General features: G+C 34.8%; 1 protein-coding gene across 1 annotated transcript in view; it reads right to left on the reverse strand.

The window, feature by feature from the left end:
• Positions 1-15702, reverse strand: part of fzr (fizzy and cell division cycle 20 related) — a 56345-nt gene extending 40643 nt beyond the window's left edge. The window contains exon 1 of the mRNA XM_028173773.2: positions 15119-15702. Coding sequence (XP_028029574.1) covers positions 15119-15266 — 148 coding nt within the window. The 5' untranslated portion in view covers positions 15267-15702. The remainder of the gene's footprint in view (positions 1-15118) is intronic.
• Between the last annotated feature and the right edge of the window lie 546 nt (positions 15703-16248).

Genomic DNA, 16248 nt, shown 5'->3' on the forward strand with positions numbered 1-16248 from the left:
TAATATTGTTGCGAATTATAACTAAAACAACGGCAATGAGAATGCGGTTTCTACTATCTCAATTGCAAGTGGTCTCTATCAGCTCCACCTACGCTGTATACGACGAATTCATTTACTTGCCGAAGAGATTCAGGTGGGTGTTTAATTTATATTACCTTGTAAAACATGCAAATGTGAAATATGTATATGACATTTTGCCCCGGGTATGAATTGAACGCCGGTAAGAAAATGGAATGTGGTCGAGAATACGGATAGAGGACTTATATTTCATTTTTAAGATTTAAACTATGCGTTGCAAATTACGTGCTTCGTACAGCGTACTGTCGCAATCTTATCTAGGACACTTCGCTCGAACTAACAGGACCTAAGTGCATAGACCTTCTATTACTGCAGTGGGAGGAAATCGTAGGCCCCCTCCCGATTTGTCCTCGACAAAGATATCGAGTTACACACGCCGCAATGCACCAGCATTTACATACAAGAGACAAATAAATGTTATCGTCTGAAATTTACGACATAAACAGTGCCCTTTTCGCAAATCCTTCTTGACGAACCGATTTCACTTCTCATTTTAAATCAATACGCAAGGACAAAACGAAAATAATTTTAGCTCCGATAATATTTAATCAACTAGAATGCGGATTTTTTATGAGCGAAAATGTGGCTTATGCGATATGAAGTTAGTACTAGTGGTCATAAACACTACTATGAGATTTTAGTTGGAGCTTAAATTTTAATTAAAATAAAACTATCCTACCTTTCAAACTGAACGCATCATTGCTTGAAAGAGGCAGGAGGCTTAACTGTTCGAGCTCATTACACGCTTACAACAACCAACAATCACAATAACAAAAGAGAACAATAACAATATCGCTCGACCAGTATCTAACAACAAGAAAGTTATGGAATATTGTTACAAACCAAACTATAAAATTAATTCATTTGCGAAAAATAAATACACAGAATCCCTCTGTAAAGAACATTAATGTTTAAATAAAATCAAATTGTACGCGCACCACCCGGAGGCAACGTGAAAAACGGAAAAATAAGAGACCTGAATACGGTGCATTGAACCGTACGCAATTGTATGCCTTAGCTAACAAAACGACTCGAGCTATCTTAGGCGACCATAGATCTCTTGTAGCACTTGTAAATTTAAATACAACGAAGGATACTTACTAGACGAGTACCTGGACCCCATAAAACATATCGATTTGAAATTTTACGAGCAGTATTTCAAATGTCTCATAATTCAGATTTTAATATCGTGGTTCACGATGCAGTACGAGTTCATACATATAATACAGTCGTTACTGTTTTATATATTCAGTAAAATGAGGATTCGTGAGTGCATTGAACCAAAAAAACGTGGATCATTACTTAGCACATAGCTCTAGGGTCGTGAGCGAACCGCTGCTTTTTGCAAAAGCCATTTTTTTGTTCAATTTTTACTTTATACGAATAGAATGCGTTGACGTTTGTTTTTTGCCCATCACTTACCGAGCGCGAATTATAATGAAGCAGAAAAATCAATATTTACTTTTAACATAGAATAAAAAAAACTTCAAGCATTTATATTTCGACTTCGAACTTTTGTTGAAGTGTAGAAAAAAAAAAATGCGAAGGATTCTTGAATACTTTGGCCACATCGCAAGGAAAGACAGTGACAACTTAGAGAAATTGATGGTCACTGGAAAGGTCGAGGGCAAGCGACTAAGAGGCAGGAACCCGACCCGTTGGACGGACCAGATTCGTGCAGCCCTGGATACCACAGTGCACGATGCTCTGCACTCAGCTGCAGATAGGAACAGCTGGCGGTGCACTATAAAAAACAATCTTTTTCAAGGCCATGACCACGACCCTCAGTAATGAGGAAACCGACGCAAGGAGGAGGAGAAAAAAAACCATTCAATACGTCAAAAAACCACGACCACTGGCAAGCGACGGTGATGTCAGACCGTGATTCCTATAGACGTCTATTGATTGCCCAACAATATTCTGAATCAACCTAATTCGAAGTTTGACAACTGATTTATGTTACGTCTCAGGTGTCACGAATGGAGATAGTACAAAAAACTGTAGCAATTACGCACAGAGAAACAACAATGAGAACGTGTACAACATTAGTCATATATTCGTAGGCTTTACGTGGTACCATACGACAACGGAGAGCCTTAAACATCAACACAGACAGATCCATCACGAATATATTATATGCACAAAATAAATCGTTGTTATATCGCGTGATATGTTACGAAGAGGAAAAAAAGCGACGTGCCTCACAATATTTGTTAGATATATCATTTGGTATTGGCGTGTGTCGCTTCGGCCATGTGATTATCCAGTCATCGTACCTTGTTGCCTGCTTAATTTGGCTACTGTTCGGTTTTTTCGTCCAATTAGTTTTGCTAGACACAACACAACGTCAAGTAGTCAAGCTACCGCCTTTAAGCACCTCAATGAGGCCAGCGGTATTAGTATAGGCCGAGCAAACAAAGTAACACACATTGTTTGCTTTCGTAACTGGTCACACACATGTGTAATACCTTTTAGAGTAGTTGTCACCAGGAACTCATAAAGACCACTTCGAAAAGAGCCTTTATTAAACCACCGCTAAACATAACGAAGGAAGCACGTATAATTGTGGTTCAGAAGATATTGCACGGGTCGTAAACTAGCAACGTACACTATACTCTGTAATATACACGCTTCAGAGGCTTTTCTAAATACAGCCGCTCAACCTACTTTTACTTTGCTTGTGAATGAATGCAAACGAATTTATCTACGAAACGCTACAGGGAAAGCTGAGTCGCTAACCAAAAAAAAGCTAACAGCCAACGATAATTACTATTGCGAGAAAAAAATCGACTGAATTTTAATAAAAATATGAACAAAAAATCTACATGTAAATATTCATGATTCAAAATCAAACAACTAATGACTTAAACAATCGGCTAAGTGCTATTAATTCATCGTCAAAAAACTAAAGAAATTCCTAGATGAATTTAGGCGTTGCGTTGAAATGAATATACATATTATTATATTTGAGGCATGCAAAAAAAAAACTAAATCCCCTATCGTCGTTGACGTGAATGATGAATGTTAGACAATACTTTATGTCGAATTAGTTGATATGATTAAACCAGATGATCAATAAATATGAGATGGACGAGAATTAAAACCAACCAAACCACAAAACTTGTCTAGACTTGTCAATAAGCTATTTAATTATTAACGCATAGTTTTAACTGCACATTATGAGATTTAGAACAGCGACACGGTACTACAGTGTACAAAAAGCAGCATACCATTATTAAATAAAATTATATTTGAAATCGAACTGATTCAACAATTTTTTTTCTTCTAAAATTCAGCTACTGTTTTCGTCGCACTACTTCGGACGGCGATATAAGTTTTACGATTTTAAAAAACGAAATTTATATTCAATATTTTTATATTTAGCTTTGAAGCAATCAATTATTTTATAGAATCGGATACAAGAAAATACGTCAGTGAATTTAATGTGAATCACGAAATGCAAACGAAGCTCAGTAAAAATGCGGTTCTCGGCTTAACAAATATTTCCTTAATACGCTCGCGTGAGTTTGAGTAAAATAATGGACACATTTGCAACTTTGTACGGAGATTACATTGGTGGCGAAAAGAAATGAAACAAAATGACCAGTTGACTCAGCTGATCGGTACAATGAACTTCCAAGAAATACTAATATATTCGCAATTCTGAAAGCCCATACTATGCGAGTACTACCGCTGAATCACACAGTCAGCTGTGCCTGGAGCCGAGAGCGTCAGCCGCAACGCAATCGAGATAAAATGAGTTTGACAGAACCCAGCAACCGGAATATGTCGAGAAATCAAGTTTAACCTCGCCGCCTGAGCAGTAGGTATGCGCTGAACAAATATTAAATAATAGACGAGGTGATATCATCATCGCAGCTGATCGGAGGTTGAAGGCTGGTCATCCGAGTCAATTGCAGTGTAGGTGTACGGAACCATATTGCCAGACGTGCACACCCTTCGTAATGGCATCATCGGACAATAATGCCAGACTCAATAAAACGACTGGACAGAGTATAAAATCAATCACACATCGAATTATGCACGGCACACACTGCGACAACGTAACAAAAAATATTTGAACAGGAACCCACTAACAACGATACGGGTCAATGAAACCACAGTGCAATAAAGTAAATCTTAAATTAGCTTCCATCATAAAATATACATTAGATATACAACAGTAAAAACTTAAAAACGTTTAAGCAAAAAGAAAAAGTCGGAATTACGAATCAATAGTGGCCGGCGCGTTTCATGATAAATATGGAAAATATATCACTTGCACTCGTCTTGATTTCGCCGAGAGTGCTAACACGTCTGTTTCCATGCAAACATGCATTCGCCCACCCAAAATTAACAGAATTGTGTAATGTTTATACAGCTGCATGAATGATCTCTTTCGAGACAAATGCAGCTGTTTACATTAAAAATATATTTTGAACGCTGTTCTTTAATGCAGTTAGACTAGTTGCTTGCTAATTGAAAAACGACCCAATTTAAGTATTTTCACATAGAGACAAAAGTGGAATTAAATTTCGTCAAATATTAAGTGCGAACAAGTTAAAGGCGATGAACATACGAATACGTGCACACACAATCTGTTCTGATATCGATAACTTATCAAAAGCAAAATAATTTGTTCTGGATGTTAGTAGGACATCGGTTCGAACATACAACACATGCTTTATCACATTATCCGAGCATACAGGTTGGAGAAGCTATCGCAAATTGCATTTCATTATATATTTACTCGTTGATAACGCTAAAAACGATGCTCTTTCCGAAAAATACTACACCAAATTACATCAATTTTATCTTTATACAGGTCAGGGATACAAATATAATTGGGTACGTAGAATTTTTAGCGAACGAAACCTGCCGAAATCGATTATCACAAGAATTCGGATTAGATATTCGATGGCGCACTCTCTAACCGAGGTGTGTAACATATGCACATACAATTTATGCATTAAATTGCAAATACGTACATTTTGAATATAATGAAAATAAAATGACGAATGTACGAAGACTGAATATGGAATCAAAGTTTTGAGAAACGACCTTTTCATCGTGTATCTCCTTTGGAATTGAATTCATTTTAAAACGGCTAGAGGTTTTACATTTTCTTTCGCTAATATTTTAATACAACGCCACTTGCCCAGTTTCAACGTCCTATAGGTTATAATGCGGCAAATTGAAGAGCAAATATCGGTTTGAATGCAAACACTCGCAGACCCGAGTGCCATTTGACCTAAGCCAATCCCGACATTAGTATAATGGAAGACTAATTAACATTAAAAACGGATACGGTTACGACATCCGTTTTTGTTGTATCCGTGATTTTGGAAGTCATAACTCGCTACACGGATAGGACACATGAATAGCCGTTTACAAATCATTTGAAACAAAAACAAAATATCTAATAAAACTGGACAATAAAGGAAATTACTGCAATCCGATAATAACTCGATTTGTGAACAGACTATAAAATTAATTGCATAATTCTCTAAATTACCCATCGATTGACGGTCGAATAACGATAATAATTATTCGAATAAATTCTCTAGTCGCAAATCACAATACAAGTGTGACGAGTGAAATTATTCGGAATGTGAAAAAAATATTATGATATAAACGTAATGTAGGTACATTATTATTACTTTATTTTCAACGCTGCGTTGTATCTGAGCGAGAACGGGGCAGAGAGCGGGATCCGTCGCGGATGAGAAACCATCAAACTAGATATAGGCATTTATAGTTTACACCAGAGGGCATCGTCCCTTCTATATTTATCATTCACGGTCCAGAGATTTTTAGTATCCATTGAATGTAGAAACATGCAAAATGATACACTAAAAGGGCTAATTAATGAAGATAAATTTCCCTTCACATATCAGACGTGTACACAATAAGCACGAAGCCAGCTTGGTGCTAAATACATACGTAGATACAAATTTTAATTTTTGGTGAAAGAAAAATTAAACATTATTGTAGCCGAGAACACATTACGAATGTTAAAGCAAAAACATGTTAGGAACATAAAAAATTTTAGTTACAAGCGATAATAAAATTTTTGAACATACCGAAAATATAAAATGGCAATATCAATAAAACATCTATCGAATTTATATACCGGATTCGATGGCTTAGCGTGAATTGCATCATAGTTTCAGACCAGTGATTTTAATGCATATTAATGGATGCTAATGCCCCATCCGAGGCGCAGGTGTGAACGCCCTCTCCTAAGTGATCCCTAAGGCACGCGATTGCTGCAATCGCCTCATGTAAACTTCACGGTTCGACTACTGGCTCACTCATTGGATCATATTGCACAAAGATAATTAAACAAAAAATAAAGCTAGCTTGAACCTTAAAGGAATACTAATGACGTTATAATTAGCGTAGGGCTTTTTACCTATTCACTGCTATGTATATCAATAAAACATAAATCACATTTAAAAGTCTTAATATATATTTTTGTTTCAAGATGCAGGACAAAAATTTACCAAAATATTGCATTCACTATATCACGAAATAGATCTAGAGTTTAAAGGTACCAAAATGAATGCGAAAATTTCAAAAATTCTACATACGTCATCGGGTTCATTAAATTTCGGAATTATCAAAGAAGGAACGCGCCTGGTAAATTTAAAATCGGAACTAACGAATCTTGGTAGGATCTTAAAATACCGAATCTTTAAAAAGCAGAGACCAATTTAAATAACATTATGCACGTTGCTTGACAAGGTAAATAGGTAAGCTAAAATAGCGAAGACACCAAAGACCGAAAAGATTAATCGTCGTCTTATAAAGGAATCGGAACAACATTTTAATCTTATTAAGACATCTTTAGAAAATCCCGGGATTGTTGTAAATCATGAACACGAGTAAACAAAACACGTGACGTGAACCTATCATTAATCCATTATATTCCTGTAGGCACGTGCAGGACGCGCATCGGTTAGCAGCCGCGGCCTTTCCAAGGACGATTTTCTGCCCATATGGACAATTGTGACAAAAACGAGCGATCATATACGCGCGTACGTATTCATCACTCGGGTTAAGGAGTATAAGGAGTTATACGCTTTGTCTAACCAAAATAACTGGCCGATCCGTGTGGATACAATTTCGATATAGTTCTATTTAATGATTTACATATCAGATGGCAATCTTGCGCTAAGCGGTTTCCGGAGTCAGTAGACCAGACAAATCGTGATTATCCACTGCCATCCTGAGATATGAGACCGAAATTGCAATTACCTAGCAGATACCTGTAAATCAGATGCCTAATTTCATTTAATTTTCCTTTGCAATTTAAAATATACTTTTATTAAAGCTTACTAAAACAAAGGCCATAACTTATAAGCATAACGTCTAGAAAACTAACTGCTTTTAGTTCTTATTATAAAATTATACAGCCTTATTTGACGGCACTGGTTTAATGGTTAGTAATTTCGCTAGAATATCATTCTTTTAGTCGAGCGAGCAACAACTTTTTACCTTGAAAATTAATTAGGCCTCCGCTCGGAAAAATATAATTAGTTGGCTTTAACGTTGTAATAAATACACTGAATAATGAATTGAACGTTTCCCTTTAAACGTAAATCTCTGCTTATGACTTGAAATACACGTACATTACAAAAGATAAGAGTTGAAAAAAAGTTAATGAACATTATCTATACTAATATTATAAAGAGGAAAGATTTGTTTGTTTGTTTGTATTGAATAGGCTCCGAAACTACTGAACGGATTGGAAAAATTCTTTCACTGTTTGGAAGCTACACTATTCCCGAGTGACAGACACTATAATCTTTTTTGAAAAAAATTAGGGATCCTTACCAAAACTCCAATAATGCAACTCAAGGTGTAAAAAAATTACCTAAAATATTCTTTACATCGCGTGCCCTGCGAAAACTATTGATGATAGAATAAAATCATGTACGACTTTGTAGAACACATTATTATTTACAAAAAGTGTCGCGACAGCATATGTCTGAGTATTATAGTTATGCCGCAATAAGTGTTCTTTTATTTAAAAAAATAAAACGTCAAATATCGTTGAAATTTTTGTTTTAAAGACCCGGGCGGAGCCGGAGCGGACCGCTATATATGTATCTTCGTAAGTGCTTAAAAGAAAATTAACAATACATTTAAGTTCTTCGACTATTAAAAGTGCGGCCAAAGAAAAAGGAAAAATGCATTCCGAGAAGCTGCATAGATTTAGATGCGGCGAGAGCAACGTTGGCGAAATGAACCCTTCTAGTACACTTACTTCCCGTTATGTGGTATCATTACGCAATTTCTGTCAGCCGTCTCTATCGTTCAATAGCAAATAACGTACGTAAGACAGGGACGAAGGGAGTTCTCGTTCTCGAGACACCGTTTCGATGCACTTAGCTTACTAGAAAGTTAGTGCACTCAACTTTACTTTCATATAACTATCTAATATAAGTATTGTATAAACAGAATCTAGGGAGTTCCGAGACTTATTCCTAGTTGACTGAGAGCGCAAAACCTTTTGTTCGATCTTCCTGTGCCTTTTCATGCTATTATAGACCTTGGAAGTCGGAGATATTGAACTCTAGCTTAGTTCATATCAGATAAATAGAACCAGTATTTTTATTTTATTCGGTGCATCAGATTCAGCCTTTGCATGAGCATTGCTCACTTTTATTAACTTGTGAAGTTCAGTGGCACGTTTTATAACTTCACATCAATTAAATTAAATGTATAATATAGTATAAGTAGTCATATCTGTATTACTTATTTCACAATCATTAATCAGACGTTCATAAGTGAGTAAACATAATAATTCTTCAATATTAATTATCTGTAAAATTTTCAAAAAAAATTAATGCTGTTTTTATTTATTTACTTGAATGTATGGAATCGGTGCCTAGGCAAAAAAAAATCAGGTACTAAAGAATAGCTTACATTTGGGATCAGCGACCCACCGCACGGAACGTCAGTCATCGTTCTGTTCAAGGTCCCTTTTCGTGAGCCTTTAATCATCGACAAAACGTAATCTTGCTAATTTAAAACGAACCATAACCTAGCTGCATTGTATTGCGTTGCTAAATTTGAAAAGGATAAAATAAATAGACAAACGCTTCATACAGAAGCGAGAACTAACATTCGTGGAGAGTTCTAGAAAAGTACTCATTATGACAACAATGCCTTCGCTGGTAGGCGACGATGAATCTGTGTCGAACGTTACAACCTATTATTACGTTGCAAGTACGAGATTTACTTATAATCACTATCATTACGATCTATTAGGCGGTAGCGAACAAAATAGACAATAAGTTTAGAATATTAACTTTTGATTGCGTTACAGAACATTAATGGATTTTTTTTGTCTGTTCAACATTATTGACTTCCACGGTGAAGGAATAACATCGTGTAATAAAAATCAAAGCCGCAAAATTATAATTTGCGTAATTACTGGTTGTAGGACCTCTTGTGAGTCCGCACGGGTAAGGTACCACCACACCGCCTATTTCTGCCGTGAAGCAGTAATGCGTTTCGGTTTGAAGGGTGGGGTAGCCGTTGTAACTAAACTTGAGACCTTAGAGCTTATATCTCAAGGTGGGTGGCGCATTTACATTGTAGATGTCTATGGGCTCCAGTAACCTCTTAACACCACGTGGGCTGTGAGCTCGTCCACCCATCTTAACAATAAAAAAAATATTGTTGATATTACGTATTAATGCTACGTAGTATTTCTTCAGAGTTCGAATGAGACGCGCTGTGGTGGCTCATGTTCCTTTTGTTAGTGGCGACCTGGAGCCACTTGGAGCTATTTTGGTCCGGCGGATTAGAAGCGCAACAAAAGCGTATCCTATCTGCACTGCATTCAATGCTGGCTTATAAATAATGCCGTACACTGCTATTTATGTGGAATCGAAAACGTGAATAATGTAAGAACATTTTTGCTAACAGCCTGGATTATTCTATATGTTATATTTTAATGGAATGTGGTATTTTATTTCTACGAAACATTTCAAGTATTCCATATTGATTAGAACGAGCCTGGGTCTTAGGCTTTTGTTTATTGCTGAAGAGGAACAGACAAACTGATAACCTCCTAGTATAGTGATTATCGGAGTCCATAGATATGTCAATGCCGAAAAGTCTTAAACTATTGAGGACAATATTAATTCTTTCGGTTTTCGCAGGTCGTAGATATAATTAAAGCTTTTGTTCACAAAGATTTTCATTTTCACTAGTAAAAATAAATCATACTGCCACACTATTAGACCCTTCTTTGAGAAAAGAAATATTTTATATAGAAAAAATGACGGTAGGCACGATATACAATTGTTCAATGACACTTTATAAATTAAAAAGTAAAAATTAAAGGCGATATTAAACCGTTTAAGTAATTAAAATTACATTAAGGAACGTTCTCATTAAGCTTCTGAATACTTAATTCAGCTCTTATCGTTGCTTTATTAGCCGTAAATGCCTATATAATATGCCGTGTGCATGTATGTATGAGACTGTCACCTAGAGCGATAGGCAACTGCCAAATTTCTTTTCAAACACACTTACAATTGTGGTTCGAAGACAATTTAAGTCTCGTGACAGATGACGCCAATCACATTATGGTATCAATGAGTTCCACCAACCACTTAACACCAGGATTTGAGCTCATATAATATACCAGGTATACTAAATTTTATAGCTAATGTAGTCATTTTTTTTTTATTGCTTAGATGGGTGGACGCGTTCACAGCCCACCTGGTGTTAAGTGGTTACTGGAGCCAATAGACATCTACAACGTAAATGCGCCGCTCACCTTGAGATATAAGTTCTAAGGTCTCAAGTATAGTTACAACGGCTGCCCCACCCTTCAAACCGAAACGCATTACTGCTTCACGGCAGAAATAGGCAGGGCGGTGGTACCTACCAGCGCGGATTGACAAGAGGTCCTACCACCAGTAAGATAATTGTTTCAACATTGTGCCAATTTATTAGGTCTCTGATTTTGCATGACAGCATACTATTAATAACTACAGGGTGGCCCATAAGTCCTTTGATATGAAAAAAAATTATTAAAATAAAACTAATTACATTATGAATTAAATTTTTATTTACATAAAAAGCTTAAAAAACGGGAATTATTTTTTGAAAATAACATCTCCTAAATGTAATCCGTTGCGATCACGGCACTCTTGCAAACGACGTCTAAAATTGTCGATGACTGCGCGGCACGTCACTGCTGAAATGCTTGTCATTTCTCTGCGGATGTTTTCTTTTAGGGCCTCAATTGACCGCGGGTTTGTGTCGTATACTTTAGCCTTAAGGTAGCCCCACAAAAAAAATCCATCGGGGTCAGATCTGGACTACGTGGAGGCCAAGAAATGTCTCCTCTCTTAGAGATAACTTTGCCAGGAAAAAGTTGACGGATAACGGGCATAGCAGTGTTAGAGGTGTGAGAAGTGGCCCCATCCTGTTGAAACCACGTCCTGGCATTAAAGCCTGAAAAGTTTTGCAATTCTGGTATGAAAAACTCTTCGATCATAGCCACATATCGCTTACGAGTTGACTGTGTCGGATTTTCGCGAATAGACTGTGTCACTGTGTCTATGTTTTGTTCCGTACGTGACGTCCTTGGGCGACCCAACCGCGGTTTATCTAACGTCGAACCGGTCTCCTCGAACTTAGCAACCCAGTTCTTAATCGTTTGAAGAGTTGAAGTGTCGTCAAAGTTGTGTAAACCTTTGTGTTCTCGAAATTTACGCCGCGCAACGGTTGCCGAATTGTCGTTTTTATAAAACTCGCGCACACAAAACGCACGGTCCGCTCCGGTAAAACGCTCCATCGCGACTAAATTCCCAGAAACCGAAGTTACTCCCCACGCTTCCCCTGCACCGCTCACGCGCGCCCTGTTCGTTTTATTCAAATTTTACTTTTCAAAGGACTTATGGGCCACCCTGTACAAACAGGTAGTTTGTACCAAATTTGTTTATATCAACTTACAAATTTTAATAATAATTTACCCTAATTTTATAGACATTAAAATTAGTAAAAATTATCCCTCTTTTTCTACTATCAAACAGTCACTGAAATTGGGCACCATTATATAACACAACTGAAATTCCAAGCTCTTTGGATACATGGCTAACTTCATGAGAGGGGAACATGAACTTGTCAATTGATCTAAGGTACTTTAAAATTTTTTTCAATTTGTTTATTAGACTGTTCTAGGAGGAAATTTACTTGTATATTTGTGTTTTTATTATGCACTATAGTTCCTAATGATGATAGGTTATTGCAAATGAGACATAATTAGATTTGGTGTATATAATTTTTAAATATCTCATTACAAATTTTTTAATTACAAATTTAAAAAAGTTATCTTAAGGGTATAAAAATAAATCTGGTAAATCAAAATTCCAAACTTAAATATATAAAAAAAAAACCTAAAACATTTGTTTAACAGTTAAAATTACATGACTTAAACTTTAACTCATGTAATTTTTGTTTTTAATTTCAAAATTTTTGGCAGTGACAGAAGCAACATAGCTTTGCAAAAACTATATTTCAATATTATGTGTCAAATGTTTCACAATACGCCTGGCTGCTCACAATGGCATCGTATTGTGGGAAGCATAACCAGTCAACTGGCGTACATAAGGAAATCCTTGAACCGTGACTGATCTGGTTTGTGAGCAAAATCTGTGTCTCTACATTGTGTACCCATCAAATAATATTTTTTTAATGAAATACTGAATTATGTATAATAAACCTACATACATAATAGTAAATTAACAGGAACGGCACTCATGATTTTTTTATTTACTTAAAAAATTAATGGACATACACTCCTCAGGTTAAGTGGTTTATGTAGTTACCAAACTTCAGACACTGTGATGTCAATGATTACCATACCACATACATAACCTAAAGGGCCAAAGTCTAAATTCTAATTCAATAAATACCATTGTCTTAATGAACCTATATGATTTATTTGCAGATAGGCAACCAGAAAATATGTTTGAAAGTTAGACCAAGCAATCTTTTTGATACATCAAAGGGCTGCAATTTATGTAGATATTTGAAAATAGCCATTAATAATTTTAGTTTCATGGAAATAAAACCAATTTACCTGTATTGATGAAAAAGCAAAGTCCAAATCTATTTCTGTGTCATATTTATGTTAAAAAAAATGTTTTGTTGCTTTACATAAAATGTAACATTGCTGTATGGAGAAAGACATGCTTTAAAAAAAATTTTTTTGTTTATTTTAGAAAAACTAAGGTTTTCTAAAATAAACAAAAAATAATATTAGATTTGACATAAGAGATTTCTGAGTTCATATATAAAAATGAAACCCGTTTTCCGTTGTCACGACATAACATGAAAACGGCTTGACCGATTTGGCTAATTTTGGTCTTGAATTATTTGTGGAAGTCCAGAGAAGGTTTAAAAGGTATAAAAATATGAAAATTCTCGGAATTAAATAAAAATAACAATTTTGTTTTCCCTTTGACGTGTCCCCCGTCGGACGGATTCCTTTTGTTTGTTTTAAGTTTATTCTATATAAAAGTTTAGGTCTTTTATTTATCGATTGAGGCACTACGAAGTCTGCCGGGTCAGCTAGTATAAAATAATAAAGAAAAACATCTATACTAATATTATAAAGAGGAAAGATTTGTTTGTTTGTTTGTTTCGAATAGGCTCCGAAACTACTGGACCGATTTGAAAAAATCTTTTTCCATTAGAAGCCGACATTGTCCCTGATGAACATAGGCTACTTTTTTTAATTTTTTTTTTGGTTTCATGTGTGTTTTAATGTTTCCGAAGCGAAGCGAGGGCGGGTCGCTAGTACTTAATAATTAAGCTGGGTAAGGATATTATTTCAAAATTTTAACCAGAACAACGAATAAGATGAAAAGTTATAAAAGACCAACTTCATAAAATTTAGGTGTTGATTTATAATAAAATTATTGATTTATTTTTGTCCCTATTCTATTTTATAAAATTTTCATAAAATGCACATGCTGTACTTAAATTTGTGGTATTCCTTTGTTATGTCCGACAAGATCTAAAATATCATATCTACCAAGCCACTTAAGATCACTGAAGGGGCTTAAGAAATTGACACCTATGCACTTAGCAACTTATATTCCAGAGCATACTGGTAACATTTAGCAAATATCAAGACTCAATGCAAAATCAGGTTTTTATGCACTAGTAATATTACTAGTTATAAAATTTACAGTGCTAATCGTCAGTATATACATGTAAATTTCCTAAAATGTACAGACACATTTAAAGTGATCACAAATCTGTTCATAATGATGTTCCAAAGACACAAATTTAAGATATTTAGGATAATGTAACTAAAGATTACCTTTAGTTCTCTATGAAATGAGTGTTAAAGTTCTACTGAATAAATAAGATAGATTGAAGAGATTATGTAGAGGAATTTTTATTGTTCAATTATGTAACTTTAGGATTGAATTGGGTCAATGTCACTTTATCTATACTCTAAGCACGTAGCATGTAATTATTTATTGCGTAAATAAAATATCTAAATAGGAAACAATTTTATTGTCAATACATACAATTTTTTGTTGATAATAAACTTTTTTTTTCTTACTTATCTACAATGTTTGTTGGTAAAATTTAATGTGTAAAATCAAATGATATTCATTTTAAATATATCTCTAGTTTGACAATATCTGATCAGAGCCCATAGAAATCACAATGTAAATTACACAAGACATGAGGTTATAATCTTAATTGCATTTTATAATTTTGCTACTTTAATAGCACTAAAACTCTTAACATTAAATTTAATTAAATAAGAAATATGTGATTCTTTAGAATTGAAACCAGAGTGAAAAATATTACTGATATTATGTTACAATTTAGGTATTCAAAAAAATTAGTAAAATTTACATTCAATTAGGAAGATCCTAGAAATACAGTTTCATAAAATTTTATATTTAATATTGACTGCCCATTATTCCCAAAATATGTAATTTAGCAACTTCGAAGAAGATTATAGATATTATGAACATTTTACCTTGAAAAGCTGTCTGCCAATTGTTTCCAGCTCTGCAGGGTGTGAACCTGTCACCATTGTTAAACTCAGCCTGGACCAGTACAGACTGTTTCCTTGCCACAGGACTGCACTGCTGTAGTAACCGAGTCTCATAATGTTTACTGAACATCTTCACGTCTTCAGTTCGAACACACAAACGAAATTGTCCGCAAATATAAATACGAGGGTAAATGGAAGTATATTATAGACTAGAATTATTTGTTGTTAAGCGGTAGTTTCTCTATCAAACATTGTCTTTTATATTGACACACTGCGTGCACTTGTGTTCACGTTTAAGGTGCACATCGAGGAGTGGAGCGTACTCAACGAGCGCTAAGATCCATTTGACAACATTCGCTATGCTTTATAAACCATAACATTATTCACGATCATCATTAGGTCGGACTCCACTAATTACAACTACATATTTTCAAAAGACCAAATTCTTTAAATAGTCGACAGATGATTAAGGTAACGATAGAAAAATTACTGAACGTTTTAAATATTAAATCACAGGTAAAAGAAATTTTATCTAAAATTAAAAATTTTGACTTATCAGTTATGGCGTAAATATAGGTGTTGCCACTTGTAAAATAATATTGTTTTTGAATACAACGGTTGGATAAAATCGATAATGGTATTTATGTTGCCAATCTATGAATAGTTAATTTTTGAAATTCCCGAACTTTTTGAATGTTCTGCGATTGTAAATAAATTATTATAGTTAATAATATTACAAATCAGTTAATTGATCCTGTTCGCTCAGTGTTATTTACTCAATGGACGAGGAGTTATCATAGAAAGTAAAAAAATTAAGAAAAAAAATGTAATTTTGAGACGTTTGCAAAGTCTTAAGACATGTTTTGAATTCATTCAGTTTAAGTTTCCCAAACCATTTCCTTCCCGACTAGATAAAAAAATTACGGGTCATTTTTCTGCGTACGTGCAAATTTAGATTTCGTTTTTTTATAACTAAACATATTATGTCTATTAACACATCTTGCGGTAAGTCTTATATTTTTTTCTCAAATAGCAGTAATCGTTTTAAAACAATACCAATGTGTATTATATTTGACTTCAAAGCGCAAAGAAATGAAGTTACAGTTAGAACG

This window comes from Bombyx mandarina, chromosome 15 (genome assembly GCF_030267445.1).
Source record: "Bombyx mandarina strain Sakado chromosome 15, ASM3026744v2".
In the NCBI taxonomy this organism is placed as follows: domain Eukaryota; kingdom Metazoa; phylum Arthropoda; class Insecta; order Lepidoptera; family Bombycidae; genus Bombyx; species Bombyx mandarina.